Source organism: Glycine max, chromosome 4, assembly GCF_000004515.6.
Source record: "Glycine max cultivar Williams 82 chromosome 4, Glycine_max_v4.0, whole genome shotgun sequence".
Classification (NCBI taxonomy): domain Eukaryota; kingdom Viridiplantae; phylum Streptophyta; class Magnoliopsida; order Fabales; family Fabaceae; genus Glycine; species Glycine max.
This window is the reverse complement of record NC_016091.4, coordinates 7,954,073-7,973,727: the sequence shown is the minus strand read 5'-3', so window position 1 is coordinate 7,973,727 and position 19,655 is coordinate 7,954,073. Positions and strand designations below refer to the sequence as shown.

At 38.3% G+C, this 19,655-nt stretch overlaps 3 protein-coding genes across 3 annotated transcripts; all 3 read right to left on the bottom strand.

The window, feature by feature from the left end:
* Positions 1-348: 348 nt before the first annotated feature.
* Positions 349-18,828, bottom strand: LOC100785973 (oligopeptide transporter 2). The gene is made up of 6 exons (XM_003522696.5): positions 18,262-18,828; positions 18,049-18,146; positions 2,145-2,714; positions 1,809-2,061; positions 1,482-1,664; positions 349-1,167 (listed from the first exon to the last, which is right to left on the bottom strand). The coding sequence occupies exons 1-6, from the start codon at positions 18,733-18,735 to the stop codon at positions 553-555; spliced, it is 2,193 nt and encodes a 730-aa protein (XP_003522744.2). The 5' UTR covers positions 18,736-18,828; the 3' UTR covers positions 349-552.
* Positions 12,168-13,817, bottom strand: LOC102665279 (uncharacterized). The gene is made up of 2 exons (XM_006578195.4): positions 13,477-13,817; positions 12,168-13,399 (listed from the first exon to the last, which is right to left on the bottom strand). Exons 1-2 carry the CDS (start codon positions 13,726-13,728, stop codon positions 12,371-12,373), a joined length of 1,281 nt encoding a protein of 426 aa, XP_006578258.1. The 5' UTR covers positions 13,729-13,817; the 3' UTR covers positions 12,168-12,370.
* LOC121174780 (uncharacterized) lies at positions 13,824-18,039 on the bottom strand. The gene is made up of 3 exons (XM_041014888.1): positions 14,227-18,039; positions 14,054-14,157; positions 13,824-13,990 (listed from the first exon to the last, which is right to left on the bottom strand). Exon 1 carries the CDS (start codon positions 15,839-15,841, stop codon positions 14,339-14,341), a length of 1,503 nt encoding a protein of 500 aa, XP_040870822.1. The 5' UTR covers positions 15,842-18,039; the 3' UTR covers positions 13,824-13,990; positions 14,054-14,157; positions 14,227-14,338.
* Positions 18,829-19,655: the final 827 nt, after the last annotated feature.

The window sequence follows — 19,655 nt, the reverse complement described above, 5'->3', positions numbered from 1 at the left end:
TTTTTTTGATATATTTGTATATTCTATTCAACTCATATTAGAGCAATTCGATCTAATAAAAGATTGTAAAATGCTTTAAAAGTTCTCCGAGATATATGGCAACAGTGTTTCCCTAATCCCTCCACAACTTTGATCACTCTATTTGTGACTTGTGAATCATCCTATCACGAAACGGAAATAAAAGGTTTATAATTCTTGAAAGTTTGATACTAATATAATACTAGTATGTTGGAACTCCCAATATCTCGCGGTTATCTAGCAACTAAAACATTGTCAATTCTAAATGATAGTGATGATGAAATAGAACGAAATTCTGTTAAAAAAAAAAGAAGAAGAAATAGAATGAAATTAAAAATGACTAGCTATATAAAAAAAAAAAAAAAAAAAACAACGATCTGTTCTGGAGAAGTTGCACACAACCACAACATAAAGGTCCACCAAATTAAAGCGCTTAAAACAATCTAATTCAACTGGTATTTGCAGAAATATTACTCCCCCACTCACCATCTTAATTCTTAACTAACCAGAAAATATATGATGTCGAAATGGAAATCAAAACACAGGACACCCTTCAGTAACTACACCTTTCGCTGTTGGACATTTGGCAAGCTTACATTGGTCACCATCATTTCCCCACCAAACAATTCCTTTTTCCTCCACGTTAACCGCAAAGTATAGAAGAACCGTCATAAAAGCCAATCCAGCGTCCAAAGCTGCCGCGAGCACATAATTGTACCGCTGCCACCAATTCTTACGATATTTGAACACGAAGTAGTTAAAGATTGTGCCAACAGTAATCCATGCATTGAAGTTCACGGAGCTAGCTGGTGGCATGTTCGCAGTTGCTCCAAGAAGCACAGGAAGGTGAATCAATGATATCCAAGTTTGTTTTCGAAAGGCTTTCTGGAGCAGCCATATAACAAGTGGTCCCAATGCTCCTATTAAGAAGAACCAATTGAGTTTTGGGTAATTCCCAAGAGTACCGAAAATTCTCTTTGGGCCAACCAAACCCCAGATCACAGATGCATCAAAGAAAACTTTGTCACCCGGGCAAGTCCATGGACTGTCTGCGGGCAGTAAATCTTGGTTGCATATGTTCTTAACGGAACCCAGCAACCACCATGCGACACCAACGTCCATGGTTCCTGCTATCAGCGTCCCTACAACCTAAAACATAATATGAAAATTTTTAATTACCCAGTTGTTAGATAACTACGCAGGATTTAATCACACTCAGACTCTTTCATAACAATGTGGTATCATATAATTAATTAAGGATATAGCACTATCAAGTAAATCAGAATTACAGTTTAATCTCCAGTTGTTGATAGATGTAAGAAGTGGCGTCTAATTGAAAGAATCTATCGTGAACATGATTGCATAATTAGGTGTGTATGTTCTATCAAGACAATCTTATTTTTCCTGTCCTGCTTCTTCTTTTTCTTCGCTTAAAAACTGAAACGACTAGCAGAAGTATATACCTGAACAATGAACATGGACCGTGGCGGAATCTTCATGTAATGTCCTAGCTTGAAATCAGATAGAAAGGAAACAGCCTGTGACATACTTATGTACCCATATGTCTTGAAGCAAACGTTTGCTATTGGTTTGCCAGGTAAAATCACACCCATGATGTACTCAGTAATGATATTCAAACCTGGAGTCTGAAAATGCATGGAAGGGGTGAAGTAAATAATTTTTAAAAATATATATGACAGTTAGTAGAATATCAAAACAGAATTGCAATGTCCCACTCAGGATAAAAAAAGAAGTAAAAATGGTTTAATTAGTAGTTTCTTAAATACTACCTGATTAGTGGTGGCCGTTATGATGCTAACGGGAAGAGTAAAAGTAAGTGCAATCCCGGATGCAAAGATGAGACCCCACCATGGCATTTGTATCTGATCTTTCATGACAATGCACAGTAAAAGTGCAAGTGCAAAAGAAACCAAAAGCGTCACATGAAACCACCAACTAGGTATTCGCTTGTACTTCTTCATCAATCTTGCGTGAATGTCTTCTTTTTTAGATCGTGAAGATCGGAACTGTTCATATATCTCCCTGTTTAACCCAACAATATGGTATGAGAACTTCAAAAAATGAGTTGCTTAATCTTAATTAAGTAGTAACCATTACTTAATTACCTCCCATTGAATATGGCCACATGAGTGAGGGAAGAGGCAATGGCAGCAAAACCAATGCCATAACTAATAGCAAAGAACGCACTCAAGTTGACTCGACCTTGTTTCTCGTATGCCAGCATATCTATCTCAAACTTTTCATTTACAATGGCCTTCACATTGTATTCCGTGCCATTGGCAACGAATAGACTAGAAGAGTATATCGGGAAGTTCTTGGCATTGTAGATATTAAGTCCCCAATATGAGACAGGTATGATGAGGTAGATCAATAAGATGTAGCCCACCAACACGTTTGCTGTTGCAAAGAAAGGAGAAACAAGTGGGTTGCCAAGGAATGCAGCAACGGTGGTCCAGTCAAGGGAAAAGGAACCCAAACCAAGTCCCTTTTCGCCGGATCCAATCTGCTGTGCTGTTACAGAATGGGGAAATATCCAACACACCCACGAAATAATTGACAGCGCCGTAAATAGGTAGCCAGGGACCACGTACCACACGAAGCTGCAAGTAAGTGCTATCAGAAAGAAGGTTTCTTTTGACATGCGCCCACGTTTCTTTTCCTTTTCATGCAGGGCCCTGTCAAATATAATAATGTTCACATTCAAAAGAGTAACAGTTTCATTTTCATATTTCATTCCAAATTAAAATGTAAGAATAATCAATGGGCAAATTGATTAAAGATACTCGATCTTGTTACTTAGTCGGAACTTAGTTTAGTTGGTTGAAATTGGTTGTAGTTAGAACTAATTTTCAATACATAGAATTTCATTCATTTCTTCCTAGTTTTCTTTCTAGTTTCTCTTGCAAGCTTTTTTGGTTAATTTTACATTCAAAGATGGTAGGCACAATATTTATGATGGTATCAAGGCATTAGTGCTCTTTTACGTAACTCCCTGATCTTGAACCTAAATCTTTTTTTTCATTTTCTTAATTATGACCAATGAGATTTCTTCACAAGACCAATCCCTAAATGTCCATAGCCTATACTACCTTCATCCAGGTGAAAATCTTGCAATTGCATTGATTTCTTCGATTCTTGATCCGACAAACTAGAACTCATGGAATTGTTCGATGCTTACTGCATTAAGCGCGAAAAATAAAATTGAATTTATAGATGGATCAATTCAAAAATGTGCATCAATTCATCCTCTTCATGCAGCTTGGAGGAGATGTAACAATATGGTGGTTTCTTGGCTTGTCCACTCGGTTTTACCCTCGATAAGACAAAGTATCTTATAGATGGATAATGCTAGAGACATTTGGAAGGACTTAAAGTTAAGATACTCATAAGGAGATCTGTTGAGAATTTTAAATTTGTAGCAAGAAATGACTTCTATCAAACAAGGTGATCAAAGCATTACCGATTACTTCACAAGATTGAGAATCACTCGGGATGATGAATTGACAATTAAAACAAATTTGCAGCAATTCATTGAATTCTAGGCCTTCATGTACCTATTGTGGGAAAGATAATCACACTATTGATAGATGCTATAGGAAGCATGGTTTTTCTCAGAAGTATGCTTCCAGAAAAGGAAACTTACGACAAAGGAAATTCAGGAGTAAAAGGAAACAAGATTTGCACATATTATGATTTTTATAATCATACTGATGATTGTTACAAGAAGCATGGGTACCCACCTGGACACAAACTTTACAAGGTTCAAAATTCAAACATCAATAATGTTATAAGAGAAGAAGATGATTGTTCACCCTTAAGATCGAAATCAAGAGACACAAAATGAAGATGTAAGATTAATTACTCAATAATATAAAGTCTTGATGTTATTATTACAACATCAACTAATTACCACTAGTTCTAACTACCTAACCTAATTTCCAACTAACTAACACTAAGAGATACATATCAAATAAAAAAATGTTTAATAAAACTTTATTTTTTAACAATTTGATCGAGGAAGGAAAGTCAACTTTTTTTGTTCTTCCCAAAATTGTTTTCCATTTTTTATTCCACTTTAAACAACTAAAAAGATAAGAGAAATTAAATATTATTTTTAAACGAAAGAAAAAAAATTCTAAATATCTGTTGGCCCATATTTTCGACGAGCTAAAATATGCTCTAAGTATGCATTGGATGTCGTCTCGAGGTTCGAAGCGTATTACAGAGCAAGAGTCTGGTCAGGACCTGCTCGAATCGAAAAGAGAGAAAAGTCTTTAAGAAGGAATTCCCAGGTTCAAAGAAGTATTTACGAAGTACAAAGCTAAGACAAGAAAGAGGACTTCGAGCCATTGGGCAATTCGAACTGGTGTATGGACGAGTCGAAGTCGAGGCAGCAAGAGTTCTGGACTTAGCGTAGTTTCTGAACAAATCTTCACCAAATCATTTCGATTTCGAGTAATGTGGATAACCGTTCTAGGGAGCAGTTATGTGTGCATGCAAGGTGTACGTAGCAGGACACTTGGCATTAGGATAGCGTTCGACCGTTAGGGCAGTTTATTTTCGAAAATCTATATATAGCAGTTTTTAGTTAGATTTCGTGGTCGCAATTCATTTATACAAATCCTTATACACTCAAAGTACCCAGCGCAGAGAGAAACGAGTACACAAGGAGAATGTATGTTTGTTTGTGAACCATTTTAAATTTCTGTAAACTTTACATTTTGAATGCAATGCAATTTACGCTTCACTTTATAATTCCTGTCTTTTAAATGGTTCATTCGATCGAATGAACTCACTGCTCCTTTACATTCTGCAATTTATCTTCCCTTGTCAAGTTACTTTCAGCATTTCGATTCTGTTAAAGAATCTTCCTTTTTTGCAAATTTCGAACCAGTAAATGTTTATTGCAATGATGAACATTAACGGTTTTACATTTAAAGCAAACACACAAATGACATGCTCTTGAGATTCACTAGTTGGTCTCGCAAGCAATTAACTTAGACTAGCGGTTGTTTACCAAATTCCAGTGTAAACAAATTGGCACGCCCAGTGGGACCGGTCAATTGTGTTTTGCTTAAAATTATTTTTAAAAGTTTTGTTTACAACAGTTGGTTTATTGCATTCTTAATTGTTTTGATCTTGTATGCATTTAAGAAGTGGGAAATCTGTTCCACACTTAACAGAATTCAAAACTCGTACAAGGATGACTAGACCACCCCCAAGTAATCGAAACAATGACCTTCCAAATATGGAGGGACAACCAACGCAGACATCTGTCAGTAATGCCAATATAAATTCTGGCATAGGAGCAATTCCTGACCAAACTGTTGGCACGATAAGTTCGACCGCTTCGACGGTTATGAATCAGACGGGGGTAACTTCTCCTATGACCAACATGACGTTGGCAAGTTCGACCACGTCAGCGTCTGCTTTTGCCCCATGGAATAACCCTAGTTTAGGGAATCCCAGTGGAAGTCCCTTTCGACCGCCTCAAAACCCTCTATATGGCATGCCTACATCTTTGATGGTAGGGTTGCAAAACTCTCAACCAAATATAGAGAATCTTAATATGTCCTCTCCATCAGGATCTGTAGCGGGCAATCAAGGTAGGGTAATTCCTCAACATTTAACCAATACATCCGTTTTGTCACTTAGACAACAAATGGATGAAAGTAACCATGATATGGTTAACATGTTAACACAACAAATAGGAACTGTTATTAACCCCTTAATTCAAAATACAAATGACAGTTACCAAATGTTAACAAATCAAATAAGTCGAATTGCTGACTTTTTTGGGGCACCACCCATACAGCAACCACCAATTCGACAGATCCAAATACAGGCGCCTGTCCAAGAGATACAGATGCCTAATAACCCAGGGATGCAAATGGCTCAAGCACCACAACCAGCGGCACGCATAGAGCCACCAGTCCAACAGGTCGAACCAAACCCTGGTATAGTATTGGTAAATAGGAACCAAAATGCTGATGAAGTAATAGGGAACATTCAACAAAACCGTTTCGATAGGCAGAATAACCTTGCCCAAATGGTCGAAACGATTTTGGTGCAGAATGGTTTGAACTTAGGCTTACATAGGCCTAATTTTGTGTCTCCATTGTCTGAGTATGTGTTACAGACAGAATTACCAAGGGGTGTGAAAATCCCTAAGTTTACTAAGTTTGCAGGAGAGACAAATGAGTCCACTGTCGAACACATTGCTAGATATTTGGTCGAGGCAGGGGATTTGGCTAATAATGAAAATTTAAGAATGAAATTTTTCCCTAATTCCTTGACTAAAAATGCTTTTACATGGTTTACAACTCTTCCTCCTCATTCCATACATAATTGGAACCAATTGGAAAGGATTTTCCATGAGCAATTTTATATGGGACAATCTAAGATCAGCCTTAAAGAGTTAGCCAGCGTTCGACGCAAGGCACCTGAATCAATTGATGATTATTTGAACAGATTCAGACTCTTAAAGGCAAGGTGTTTCACCCAAGTCCCTGAACATGAATTAGTCGAAATGGCTGCTGGTGGTCTAGACTATTCGATCAGAAAGAAATTAGATACCCAGTATTTAAGGGATATGGCTCAATTGGCTGATAGAGTTCGGCAACTCGAACGATTGAAGGCTGAAAAGGCTAGAAATTCTAAATTCCACAAGAAGGAAAAGGTTGCATATGTCGAAACCAATGACAGTGACCAGGAGTTCGATATTATTTATGAAGATATCGAAGACAATGAGGTTGATTTAGCAGAATTAAAACCTGGACCTCCTTATGTTTGTAAACTCCTTAGACCTTCCAATGGAAAAAACCCTGTTGAACCTAAAAATGATAAATTTGTGTCTAAAACTTATACATTTGACATAACTAAATGTGATGAAATATTTGATTTATTAGTCACAGATGGCCAGATTGTTGTTCCTAAGGGCTTGAAAGTACCCCCAATCGAACAACAGAAGAAAAGGGGTTATTGTAAATTTCATAATTTCCTTGGCCATAAAACCTCACGTTGTGTTCTTTTCAGGGATTTGGTTCAAAAGGCTCTCGACGAAGGGAGGCTCAAATTTGGTGAGAAACCAAAGGTTGCTCAGGCAAATGCGGAAATATCCAAAGCTGCTGAAACTCTTTATGCAGAACCTCAAGAAATAATGATGGTCGAAACAATGGAGGTGTCCCATGTGCAAGTTCAGGACATATCTGAAGAGGATTACAACGAACAAATGAAGGTTGTGTATCCTCAGGCTGAGGAGGAGTTAATTGATTTCTTGAACAGGTGCAAACTCGAAAACAAGATTGTGATGCTCTGCCCTCGCTGCAGTGCAATATGTGATAAGGAGGCTACTGAGGGCCTCAAGAAATACCAAGTTGTTAACAAGGGGGCAAAGCAGAACCAACGTTTCGATAAAGGTAAAAGAGTTATGGTGCAGTCGAATACTAATCAGAAATCTGGTCGAAGGAATACTTTCGCTCCTCCTGGTTCAGTTCCGGTCGAAAAATGGATGCACCAGGGACTTATAAGGTTCAACAAAGGGATTATGGAAGTAGGTGGTTCGAGTGGAACGAAGCAAATTGGCCCACAGGAGGCCAATAGGTACTCTTATAGGAACAATTACAAAGGAAAGAATCCTATGACGAGGACCCAATGGCGCAGGTTCCAGCGTCAGAAGAAATGGGCCCAACAGAATCTACAAACAGGCCAGTATAAAGAAGTATCTAGGAGGCCGGTAAAGGAGAGACTCCTGCCTCCAGTGGATGAAGACAAGATGGAGGATGAGGATCTACTGGATTCTGAGCCAGATTTCGATGTCATCTGTGTAGTATATATCTTGCCATCTGAATATGATGTCCAATCTGAAGTTACTGAGATCGAAAGTGAGTTCGATCATTTTGATATGGCTGACCCAAAGCCAGTATGTTACTATGTTATGAATAATGGCTGTGTGGAAGAGCAATTAGCTTATTTCGAAAAGCCAGATTTTCAGATGAAAAGTCATCTCAAACCTCTTTTCATCAGAGCAAAAGTTGAGAATGTTGGGATCAACAAAGTGCTCATTGATGGAGGAGCGGCTGTCAACTTAATGCCTCGATCTATGCTCTACAAGATCGGGAAACATGACACTGATCTATCTGCCCACAACATTGTGCTTTCGAATTATGAGGGTAAAACTGGCTATTCTTTGGGAGCCATTCAAGTAGATGTTGCTGTAGGCAGTATAGTTCGACCAACTCTTTTCCTGGTGATACAGTCTAAGGCTAATTTTAACTTGCTATTAGGAAGGGAGTGGATTCATGGAGTTGGGGCTGTGCCATCTACCCTTCACCAGAAGCTCATTATCTGGAGGGAGGATGGGATTGTGGAAAATATAGAGGCGGATCAAAGCTTCTATAAGTCAGAGGTCGATAATGTTACTGCACAAACCTTTGACAAAAAGTTGGCTAACATAGCACCTTGTGGTGACAAGGAGGCTGTTGTCGAATCGAGTGACAATGTTGTCCACTCTGTCAAACTCCATCCTACCTATGGGTTTATATGGGAGAGGGAGGAAATTGATGCTGTTCCCTCTGAAGATGGAGTCATTCCACCAACTGGGTGGAATATATATGAAGATTAATATGACTGAGGCCACTGCATGGGCCAGAATTACGGCTTATATGGCCGAAAATAGACTAAATACGGCCTTTGAGGCTGAATCTCAACAAAATATGGCAGTTGAAGCCAAGATCGAAGATCATGAAAACAAAGAAACAAAGGATCGAAGACTGGATTGTATTTATGATGATGAGCCGCTGGGTTTTGAGAAAAATCCCATAAGTGAGGCGCCAAAGATGCAGGCTCAAGATCCTTTGGAAGAGGTCGATATTGGAGATGGCTCGATTAAAAGGCCAACTTATATCAGTGCCAATATCACCTCAAGTTTGAAAGAAAAGCTGGTGCCTCTTCTTAGAGAGTTCAAAGGCTGTTTTGCTTGGGATTACCACGAAATGCCTGGGTTAAGCAGAGAAATGGTCGAAATGAAGTTACCTATTAAGGAAGGAAAAAGACCAGTAAAACAACTACCAAGAAGATTCGCACCAGAAATCATGTCCAAGATTAAGGAAGAGATCGAAAGGCTGCTGAGGTGTAAATTCATCAGGGCTGCCAGGTATGTCGAATGGTTAGCAAATATAGTCCCTGTTATTAAAAAGAATGGAACTCTTAGAGTATGCATAGATTTTAGGGATTTAAATAATGCTACACCTAAAGATGAATATGCTATGCCAGTAGCGGAATTGTTGGTAGATTCGGCAGCCGGTTTCAAATTTTTAAGCATGTTAGATGGTTATTCTGGTTATAACCAAATATTTATTGCTGAAGATGATGTGTCGAAAACAGCATTTCGATGCCCTGGTGCTTTAGGCACTTATGAATGGGTGGTTATGCCCTTTGGGTTGAAAAATGCTGGGGCCACTTATCAAAGGGCCATGAATTCCATGTTTCATGATTTTATTGACACATTTATGCAAATTTATATTGATGATATAATCATCAAATCCTCCTCAGAAGATAGCCATTTGGATTATCTTAGGCAATCTTTCGAACGAATGAGGAAACATGGATTAAAAATGAATCCATTAAAGTGTGCTTTTTGTGTGCGTGCAGGAGATTTCCTTGGTTTTGTGGTGCATAAAAAAGGCATTGAGATAAATCAAAATAAGACAAAGGCTATTCTTGAGACGAAGCCTCCTTCGACCAAAAAACAGCTTCAGTCTTTGCTAGGAAAAATCAACTTCTTGAGGCGATTCATTTCGAATCTAAGTGGCAAAGCTCAGATTTTTTCGCCATTACTTCGACTCAAGAAAGATGAACCATTCAAATGGAATGAAGAGCATCAAAAGGCTTTCGATGAAATTAAAGAATATCTGATCAAGCCTCCTGTGTTAATGCCTCCTAGTCGAAACAAGTCTATGAAGTTGTATATTGCTGCGTCTGACAAGACCATTGGTAGCATGTTGGCTCAGGAAGATGATGATGGCATAGAACATGCAATTTATTATCTTAGTCGTGTACTAAATGATGCAGAAACTAGATATACTGCCATAGAAAAACTTTGTCTTTGTCTGTATTTCTCTTGTGCAAAACTTAAGCAATATATAAAGCCTGTTGATGTTTATGTGTATTCTCATTATGATATTATTAAGCACATGTTGTCAAAACCGATTTTACACAGTAGAATTGGAAAATGGGCTTTAGCATTAACAGAATATTCTTTAACGTACAAGCCTTTGAAATCTGTTAAGGGTCAGATTGTGGCTGATTTTATTGTAGATCATTCATTGATCGAGATGCCGCAAGATTATGTCGATACAGAGCCTTGGATTTTGTATTTCGATGGATCGAAACACAAACATGGAACTGGAATTGGAGTTTTAATAATATCCCCCAATAAAGTTCCAACTAAGTTCAAATATAAAATCAAAGGGCTTTGTTCTAATAATGAGGCTGAGTATGAAGCTCTAATTACAGGCCTTGAGATTTTAATTAGCCTGGGGGCAAGAAATGTTAATATAAGAGGTGATTCAGAATTAGTGTTGAGGCAATTAACGCAAGAATACAAATGTGTTAATGAACACTTAGCAAAATATTTTGTTATAGCAAGTTCTCTTCTGAATCATTTCGATTATATTAACATTGAGCATGTACCTCGACAAGAAAACCGAGAAGCAAATGATTTAGCCCAAATAGCTTCAGGGTACAAAATGTCGAAGGAAAAGTTAACTCAGTTGATCGAAATAAAAGATAAACTGGTGTTACCAGAGCCATTAAGCACTAAATTGCCAATGCCAAAACTTGTGGGGGCAAGTATACCACAAAATAATGAAGATGAAAGTATGAATGATCTTCAGGAAAAAATTCAAATTTTGGCCATTGACAATATGTTAGATAATGATTGGAGAAAGTCCATTATTGAATATTTGGAAAATCCAATAGGCAATGTGGCTCGAAAGATCAAATATAGGGCTTTAAATTATGTGATTGTGGGAAATGATTTGTTTAAAAAGACTGCAGAAGGAGTGTTGCTAAAATGTCTAAGTGAATCAGAAGCATACTTGGCAGTTTCCCATGTTCACAGTGGGGCTTGTGGATCACATCAAGCAGGCCATAAAATGAAATGGCTTTTATTTCGACAAGGTTTGTATTGGCCTTCGATGTTAAAAGACTGTATAGAATTTGCTAAAGGCTGTCAAGAATGCCAAAAGCATGCAGGGATACAGCATGTACCTGCTAGTGAGTTACACTCCATAATCAAACCTTGGCCTTTCAGAGGATGGGCTTTGGACTTAATTGGTGAAATCAAGCCTGCCTCTTCTAAGAACCAGCGTTATATTATAGTTGGTATCGATTACTTTACAAAATGGATCGAAGCAGTCCCTTTGCCAAATGTTGATCAGGAAGCAGTAATTAGTTTCATTCAAAATTATATTATTTATAGGTTTGGTATTCCCGAAACAATTACCACTGATCAAGGTTCAGTTTTTACTGGACGAAAAATGAAAGAATTTGCCCAAAAAACTGGCTTTCGATTATTAACCTCAACACCATATTACGCGCAAGCAAATGGTCAGGTCGAAGCAGCCAATAAGATTGTAATTAACTTGATTAAAAAACACATTGCCCAAAAGCCAAGAAATTGGAATAAAACGTTAGATCAAGTTCTATGGGCATGTAGAAATTCTCCTAAGGAATCAACTAATACTACCCCATTTCGACTGACTTATGGGCACGATGCTGTACTTCCGGTCGAAATACATTTGCAATCAGCCAGAGTACAAAAACAAATGGACATTCCAATCGACCATTATTGGAAAATGATGTCAGATGAGTTGGTTGATTTAGATGAGGAGAGATTAAGAGCATTAGAGGTTTTGACTAAACAAAAGGAAAGAGTTGCTAAAGCTTATAATAAGAAAGTGAAGTCAAAAACTTTTAATGTTGGAGATTTAGTTTGGAAGGTTATCCTGCCCATAGATAGTAAGGATCGAGCCTTGGGCAAATGGTCCCCAAATTGGGAAGGACCGTTCAAAATAATTCAGATCTATTCGAATGGTGCTTATAAGTTAGAGGAGCTAACCCCTCAGAAACGTACTTTGAGCATAAATGGTAAGTATTTGAAAAAATATAAACCAACACTGCTCGAAGTTAAAATAAGCATAGAATAAGAAAAATACTGGAAACATAAAAATGGCGATAACAGTAAATTGCCACAAAAGGGCATTTGTCAGTATTACATAAAAAGTAGAATCGAAATACAGAATTCGAAATAAAGAAATTATAAGTTCTACTAATGCATGACCAAGTCCTCATATAGTTTCTTCAAAGTGGCCATCTCTTTAGTTAAGACCTGGTCAGCACTCTCCATAGCTCTTGCCTCATCTGCTACAGCTTGAGATGCGCTAAAGGCCTTCAGGCCTTCCCTCCCTTTTTCAGCAACCAGCTTCTGAATCGAATCAGCGGCCTTCTCCTGGAGTTCTTTGCGTTTGGCCTGCTCTGTTACAATTTTCTGCCTTAGATCATCGACCTGAGACAGCAAATTTGTAATAGTTGCCTCCCAGGAGGAGATGTTATCATCACAGGCTTTGATCTCAGAAGATCCTTCTTTCGCCTCTTTGGTGAGACGTTCGACTTCATGTTGAGCAGCTCGGGCTTTCTCGAGCAGAAGGATATGTGCCTGTTTCTGGGCATCCAGTCTGGCGCTATTTTCGCGTTTTTTCTGCACGGTACTGGCAAACTGGTCGATGATGGCCTCGATTTGGATGACTTTGCCTAGAATCTCATCAGAGGTAAGGGGGTTGTGCAATTTCTTCAAAAAATTCAGGTGTCCAAAAGCAGCAGAGGGGTTCTCTTCAATGGATTTAAGTACGTCTTCTCGTGCGTATTCCATTGACAATTTCAAGAGCAGGCAATCTTGACGTACTGAAGAGGTTATGTCAGCATCAGAGGAGGACGAAGCACCAGGAATATTTTCACTTGAGGTGTTGGCTTGACTGGTGTTCAGCAGGAGTCGAAGGGCTGCAGCAGGGTCTTCGTCTTGCATTTGAATGAATGTATCCTCTGCGATCCCTATGCTAGCGGAAAGCTTAGATGTCGAAGACGCCGGGAAAATGTCTGAACCTCCAGCTTCAGCCTCTTGTATGGCCTCTTCATCGGAAAAGTGTTCTTCAGATGAACTTTTCTGACTCGATCCATGAGGACTGCTGGGTCCAATGCCTTGACCTTCACCCTGTTCCTCAACATTCACTGCATTCGTCTCAGGAGCAGGAGAGGTTCGAGCACATGAGGGTATTTCTTCTACAGAAACATTTTGTTGTACCTGATTCGAATTGTCATGAAAAAGGTTAACAAATAGTTTCGTATAAGCTATGATTAAAATTACATTAAGAATAATACCTCGACGGTAGGTTGTTCTTGTGGTAAGTCCGGTTGCTCGACAGGGTTGCCCATCTCAGCAATAGAGGGAGTAGTTTCTGCTTCAGGGCCGTCAACATCAGTCGAAGGTGGTTGGACGTCAACAGGTCGATTCTCACCTTGTTCTTTTGAAGACTTGGTCTTTTTCTTTTTCTTCCTGGCTGGCTCGCCACCCTCGACAGTCACAGAGGGTTCAAGCTCGACCTCCTTCACTTTCTTTTTCTTCTTAGGCATTTGAGCCTGGGAATTGCTTGCCTCTGTTTGGTCAGCAGATTTGGTCGAAGTCGCAGGTGATTTTCTTTTTCTTATGAGAGGTCTTTCCTCTTCTTCCTGTGTTATGATGGTAAAGAAATGTCAGAATATAGACTTGAAAGAGAGTTATAATATTGACATTAGAAATAAAACTTGCATCTTTCTCTTCGTCTAATTCGATGACCACACGCTTCGAGCGTTTTGAGGTCGTGGTAGTCTCAGTGCTATCATCTTTCTTTTGACTCTGAAAAATAAAGAAATATGAGGCAAAGACGTTAAGAGTAAAAGATAAGTTCAGAAGAGTTACCTTCTCTTCTTGTTTCCCTTCTTGGATCTTCACCCCAATGGGTTTCTTGGGTCTCACATCAGCTCGAGACGTTTCGGTGCTTTTCTTTGTTATGATTGTTTTGCCTAAAATAAGAATATTAGAAAAGGCAAAAAATACATACCAGTTTAGAAAAATCAAAAGTAAGTTAGTACCTCGAGCTTGAAGGTTTGAGCGGATATTCTCGACCGTTGGTTGTGTAAAACCACTCTCAAGTTTTGAGATCATGATAGTAGTGTCTCCAACTGAACGGCCCGAATAATATTTCTACCACCAGGTAACAAACCCTATGGTGCAGAAGTGGGAATGGTTGAACTCAAAAGGATGCAGGTTATAGTTTTCATCTAGAGAAATCTTCAAAAACTTCTTGAAAGTTCTTTCTGAAAGATTGGCTCCTCTTATAACATCTCGAGGATCTTCGAACAAGCTTTTAGGACGGATTTGCGAGAGGCCAAATTGTCTTGAAACCAAATTAGGCTGGTATCCAACCAAGCCTAAATAGTTCGATTGAACACCTGTACGACAAGACAGGATCTGTGGATTCAAGTAAAATGACCATATTTCGTTCACTTCTTCTTCATTGTCCGGATCGACAGCAGGAAAATCGTCAGTGAACCAGGCCGGGCCAACCTCTCGACTAATGAATGGAGCATGTTGGGGAAGAAACTTGTCAAAACTCAGAAAAATCTTCATGTACTTTAGGAACAGCTTTTGTGGGTTTTGATCGAAGGTCTTGGGTGTTAATCGAAGTGCTCTCTGGCCTTCGATCGAGCGATTGGCAACTTCTTCAGCATAATCTTGTGGGATTATTAATCCCATTTCTTGTTCGAAAGTGGCATTAAGCCACAGCTGGAGAAGCCACATAGGCCCAGATACTAAGAAGGAAGACCCATCCTTCGATTTCTTCAGGTCATCGCATGCCTCACCAAGCGATTCGTATAGTACTGCTAACAAGAGGCGTCCAAATCCAAAGTTCTGACCCTCATGAATTTGTAATGCCATTGGAATAAATCTTTTGGCTACTTGCAAGGATTTCGTGCAAAAAACATAGTGAGATAGCCACAGGGTTAAGAAGGCTACATGCTCTTCATCAGAAACCTCCTCTTCGACGGATCCTTTGTGTTCAGCTATATATTTGGAAAAGGTGTTCTCCTTATATATTAGCTTGATATTGTCACTAGAATTAGTGGGGTCATACGTTTCTCCGCTAGGCCTAAGGCCTGTGAGGGCAGCTACATCTAAGAGAGTAGGGGTCATCATACCACATTTAAATTGAAAGGTGTTGGTAGAAGACTCGAAAAAGTGCATAGCTGCTATCAGCATTTCTGGTCGATATTCAGGACCAAATCGAGAGAATTGTATTAAGTCAAATATGCCATATGTTTTCCAGAAATCCTCATACGCTTGTTCGACTCGATCAAGCCAAGGTAGGTAATCCTTATGGGCTATTGACGGGGCGGATCGAAAGAGTTTGTGGGGTTTGCTTAAACAATTGAAGTTGTAAGGCTCACTATCAAAAATCCTAGGTTCGCAAGTTGGGTAGCAGGGAAATACCTTGTTCATTGAGCTCGAAAGTGACTCTTGGTCTGGCAGAGGTCCACCGAAAGCGTAAACTGTTCTTTCCACTGCGAAAGGGATCATCACCTCCGATTCCCAGGTTTCTGTGTGTTCGGCGTCACCTTGTGGTTCCGGAACCACCTTCTCTCCGTCGTTCCTGACTGTAAAACGGTGCCATTTCCCAGCAAACGGAACTGCTTGACCTTGCGACATTGTGAGAAATCTGAAAAGGGATGATTTTCTCGTGAAGGGTTTGGTAGCTGATAGAATCAGTGAGTGAGAGCTTGGGTTCACAAAGAATAGTGGCGAAGTTCGGAAATGCGGTGAGGTTGATGATAAAAGGAATAATGAGTATCTGGAAATAAGAAAGCTTCGCCGGAGATAATGGATGCAAAGAAGAAGAAGGGTTTCGGGAGCAAGGAAGAAGAAAGGTTTTTAAAACAAAGAAGCTGAAGGGGTTTTCTGAGGTTCTCTGTACTATTTATGGGATTTCACTTTTAAAAGGGGAAAAAACAATATAATAAGAATCAAGGGTCAGAAATCAATCACATCAGATTTCCCTTTTAACTCCCCAGCGTGACACGTGTCCCACTCTACCTAGAAAGGTGGGATTAATGATGGGTAGTGGGAGATCGAGGCGACGGTTACATTAAACGTGCCATCGTGTCGCCGTTTCAGGAAAGCTGGTAGAAGAAGAGAAAAAATGTCAACTTCTCATCTTCCTTCGATCTCGAATCGAAGTGGACATTTTTTGGGGGCAATTTGTTGGCCCATATTTTCGACGAGCTAAAATATGCTCTAAGTATGCATTGGATGTCGTCTCGAGGTTCGAAGCGTATTACAGAGCAAGAGTCTGGTCAGGACCTGCTCGAATCGAAAAGAGAGAAAAGTCTTTAAGAAGGAATTCCCAGGTTCAAAGAAGTATTTACGAAGTACAAAGCTAAGACAAGAAAGAGGACTTCGAGCCATTGGGCAATTCGAACTGGTGTATGGACGAGTCGAAGTCGAGGCAGCAAGAGTTCTGGACTTAGCGTAGTTTCTGAACAAATCTTCACCAAATCATTTCGATTTCGAGTAATGTGGATAACCGTTCTAGGGAGCAGTTATGTGTGCATGCAAGGTGTACGTAGCAGGACACTTGGCATTAGGATAGCGTTCGACCGTTAAGGCAGTTTATTTTCGAAAATCTATATATAGCAGTTTTTAGTTAGATTTCGTGGTCGCAATTCATTTATACAAATCCTTATACACTCAAAGTACCCAGCGCAGAGAGAAACGAGTACACAAGGAGAATGTATGTTTGTTTGTGAACCATTTTAAATTTCTGTAAACTTTACATTTTGAATGCAATGCAATTTACGCTTCACTTTATAATTCCTGTCTTTTAAATGGTTCATTCGATCGAATGAACTCACTGCTCCTTTACATTCTGCAATTTATCTTCCCTTGTCAAGTTACTTTCAGCATTTCGATTCTGTTAAAGAATCTTCCTTTTTTGCAAATTTCGAACCAGTAAATGTTTATTGCAATGATGAACATTAACGGTTTTACATTTAAAGCAAACACACAAATGACATGCTCCTGAGATTCACTAGTTGGTCTCGCAAGCAATTAACTTAGACTAGCGGTTGTTTACCAAATTCCAGTGTAAACAATATCTCAATTCTCAAAAATCAAAATAACCACATTTCACCATTAATTAAATCCCAAACATTTTTATTCTTCCATACTTTAACCTTACACGCTATTCGTCCACTCTTTTTTTTTTTCAAATCCTTTAATTCAATTTCTATCTCAAATTTATCCTTAAGAAAATAACGATTTGATGGTTTATAAGCAAATTAAAAATACTTTTTTAACCGTGCAAATTAAAAGTAATGAGATGACTCTATTGAAACAATTAAAATATTGATTTAACAAAATTATTGAATAACTAAAGTCACATACGTTAGTCACACACACAGAGAGATATAGAAGTAAAGTCCTATCAAAACTTGGGATCAAGGAATTCATTTATACAAATACATACACATAACGGTATAATTATGCAAATCGTTTCTCCCGGTGATTTCAATGAATCCGTGTTTGATTTAGGATAAGATGAGATAAATAAGAGAAAAACTGTATACTATTCACGTGGAATTCACGTTCTTTTATTCTTTATTTTATTTTAAAAAGAATCTTCTGTTTTTATTTTTATCTTCTAGACCGAACGTATTGAAGAAGAAAAAAACCTTCAATAAAGCCAAAATGAAAGGTATTGAAAATATCTCAACAAAATCTCATAGTACGTATCGTGCAAGAATTATGTTAATAAATGACAAATGGTACTTCATTATCCCCGCCAACAAATAAAATAACATGAGATATTTATAAAATGTGAAAATAGAGCAAGTAAATGGATGAAAAGTGTAATATACCTGAACAAAGAGACCTGCACTAGAGTGGAGGGCCACCACATCTCTGCGGGCTCCACCACGTACTTCTTCATTATCCCCGCCCATCCATACCCCAACACCTGCAATTAACGCCATGTTTGGTTAGGTTTCTCATTTTAAACGTGATTTGCAACACATTCATTCTATAATTGTTTTCAATTTCATTCAAAACGAGTCTGAGATAATAGTACATACCTGCGTGGTGAGAACAAGGAGCCAACCGGCCAGGAAGGTAATCTTCCGGCCGTAGAAGGCGCGGATTATATCGACAATCCCGACGGCATAAGCGGCGCCATTCCCAAACGCGGCGCCGGCGTTGGCGAATATGGAAATGAGGACGTGCTCCTTGATGTTGAAGGGACCAGGGTTGAGCGAGAAGTCCCTCCCTCGGATCCGAAACTTGGTTGGCGGGAGAACCCTGGCCATGAAGCGGCCAATGGGAAGCGTGGCCACCTGAACCGAAATCATGGTGACCAAGAGTGGCTGCTTCCTGTAGCCGAAGAAAGTGTTGAGGAAGGAGAGAAGTATCACCGCCACGATTCCCAGGAACCACATGCGGAACGTCCACACCGGCTGCCTGGGATCGTCTTCGTTCGACACCACCAGCCGAACCTCCTCGATCGGCGAAATGTCATCTTCTTTTGCACTCTCCATCTCGATGGAGGCCATGCTCTTGCACTCTCACTGTTGAAGAAATCAGAAACTCAAGATTCCATTCGGATTTGCGATTGTAATGACAATTTATTTAAGGGTGGCAATGTATAATAAATTAGAGGTCAAAAATTAATTTAAACTGTTTTTGAATGGGGAGGGATCCAATTATTCTAAAATTATCACCCTTTATTTTATTTTAATTTAATCATTAAAAATACTTGTTAAAACATTACATAAAAAAATGAATGATAAATATATTTTCAGAAATTCTTTTTAGAATAACTTAATTCCTCTGCCTTTTAAATATATCATTTACTATTTTGACATTTCATATAATATTACAATATTTACAACATTTAATTTTCTTAACAAGAATATAATTAAAAAAATTGACCATTAATGTTATCTTAAAATTTTAAAATGACAAATTCATCAATAAATAATTTTTTTTTCTTAAAAAGTAATAAAAAAAATGGTATATATTAAATATGTCTTAACAAAATAAAATAGTTTACTTAACAAAACAAACGATAATACATGTATTTTAATTAATAAAAAGAAAAAATTAATACATGCTTAAAAATTGATGAGAATACTAAAATATTATTAATTAAGTTGCATATGGGTTAAATGAGTTTTTCGAATTCAAAATCTATCACTATATATATTTATTTAATATATTTAAATTAAATTATTTTATTATATTGTAAAAAAATATTTTAAAAAGATACTTAATCTAAAATATGTTTGACTGCAACTGTAATGATACCAAAGAATTTTTTCTGTTAAATTTAAACATAACAAAATCGTGTTGAAAATTTGTGTAAACTCTTTCTTAAATAGATGTGCTGCATTCTTTTTCTATCATTGAGAAATAAAGGTATGCAGCATATGCAGCTTAATTAGTATTTTTAATAAAGGATGAATATTCCTTT

Excerpts from the sequence above, each read along its gene's own strand:
- LOC102665279 (XM_006578195.4), bottom strand. The coding sequence starts at position 13,728 with ATGCCTAAGAAGAAAAAGAAAGTGAAGGAGGTCGAGCTTGAACCCTCT. Across the intron at positions 13,400-13,476 it reads AAGAACAACCTACCGTCGAG|GTACAACAAAATGTTTCTGT; the intron begins GTATTATTCTTA and ends AATTCGAATCAG.
- LOC121174780 (XM_041014888.1), bottom strand. The coding sequence starts at position 15,841 with ATGTCGCAAGGTCAAGCAGTTCCGTTTGCTGGGAAATGGCACCGTTTT.
- LOC100785973 (XM_003522696.5), bottom strand. The coding sequence starts at position 18,735 with ATGGCCTCCATCGAGATGGAGAGTGCAAAAGAAGATGACATTTCGCCG. Across the intron at positions 18,147-18,261 it reads TCCTTGTTCTCACCACGCAG|GTGTTGGGGTATGGATGGGC; the intron begins GTATGTACTATT and ends CGTTAATTGCAG. Across the intron at positions 2,715-18,048 it reads GTGCAGGTCTCTTTGTTCAG|GGCCCTGCATGAAAAGGAAA; the intron begins GTATATTACACT and ends TATATTTGACAG.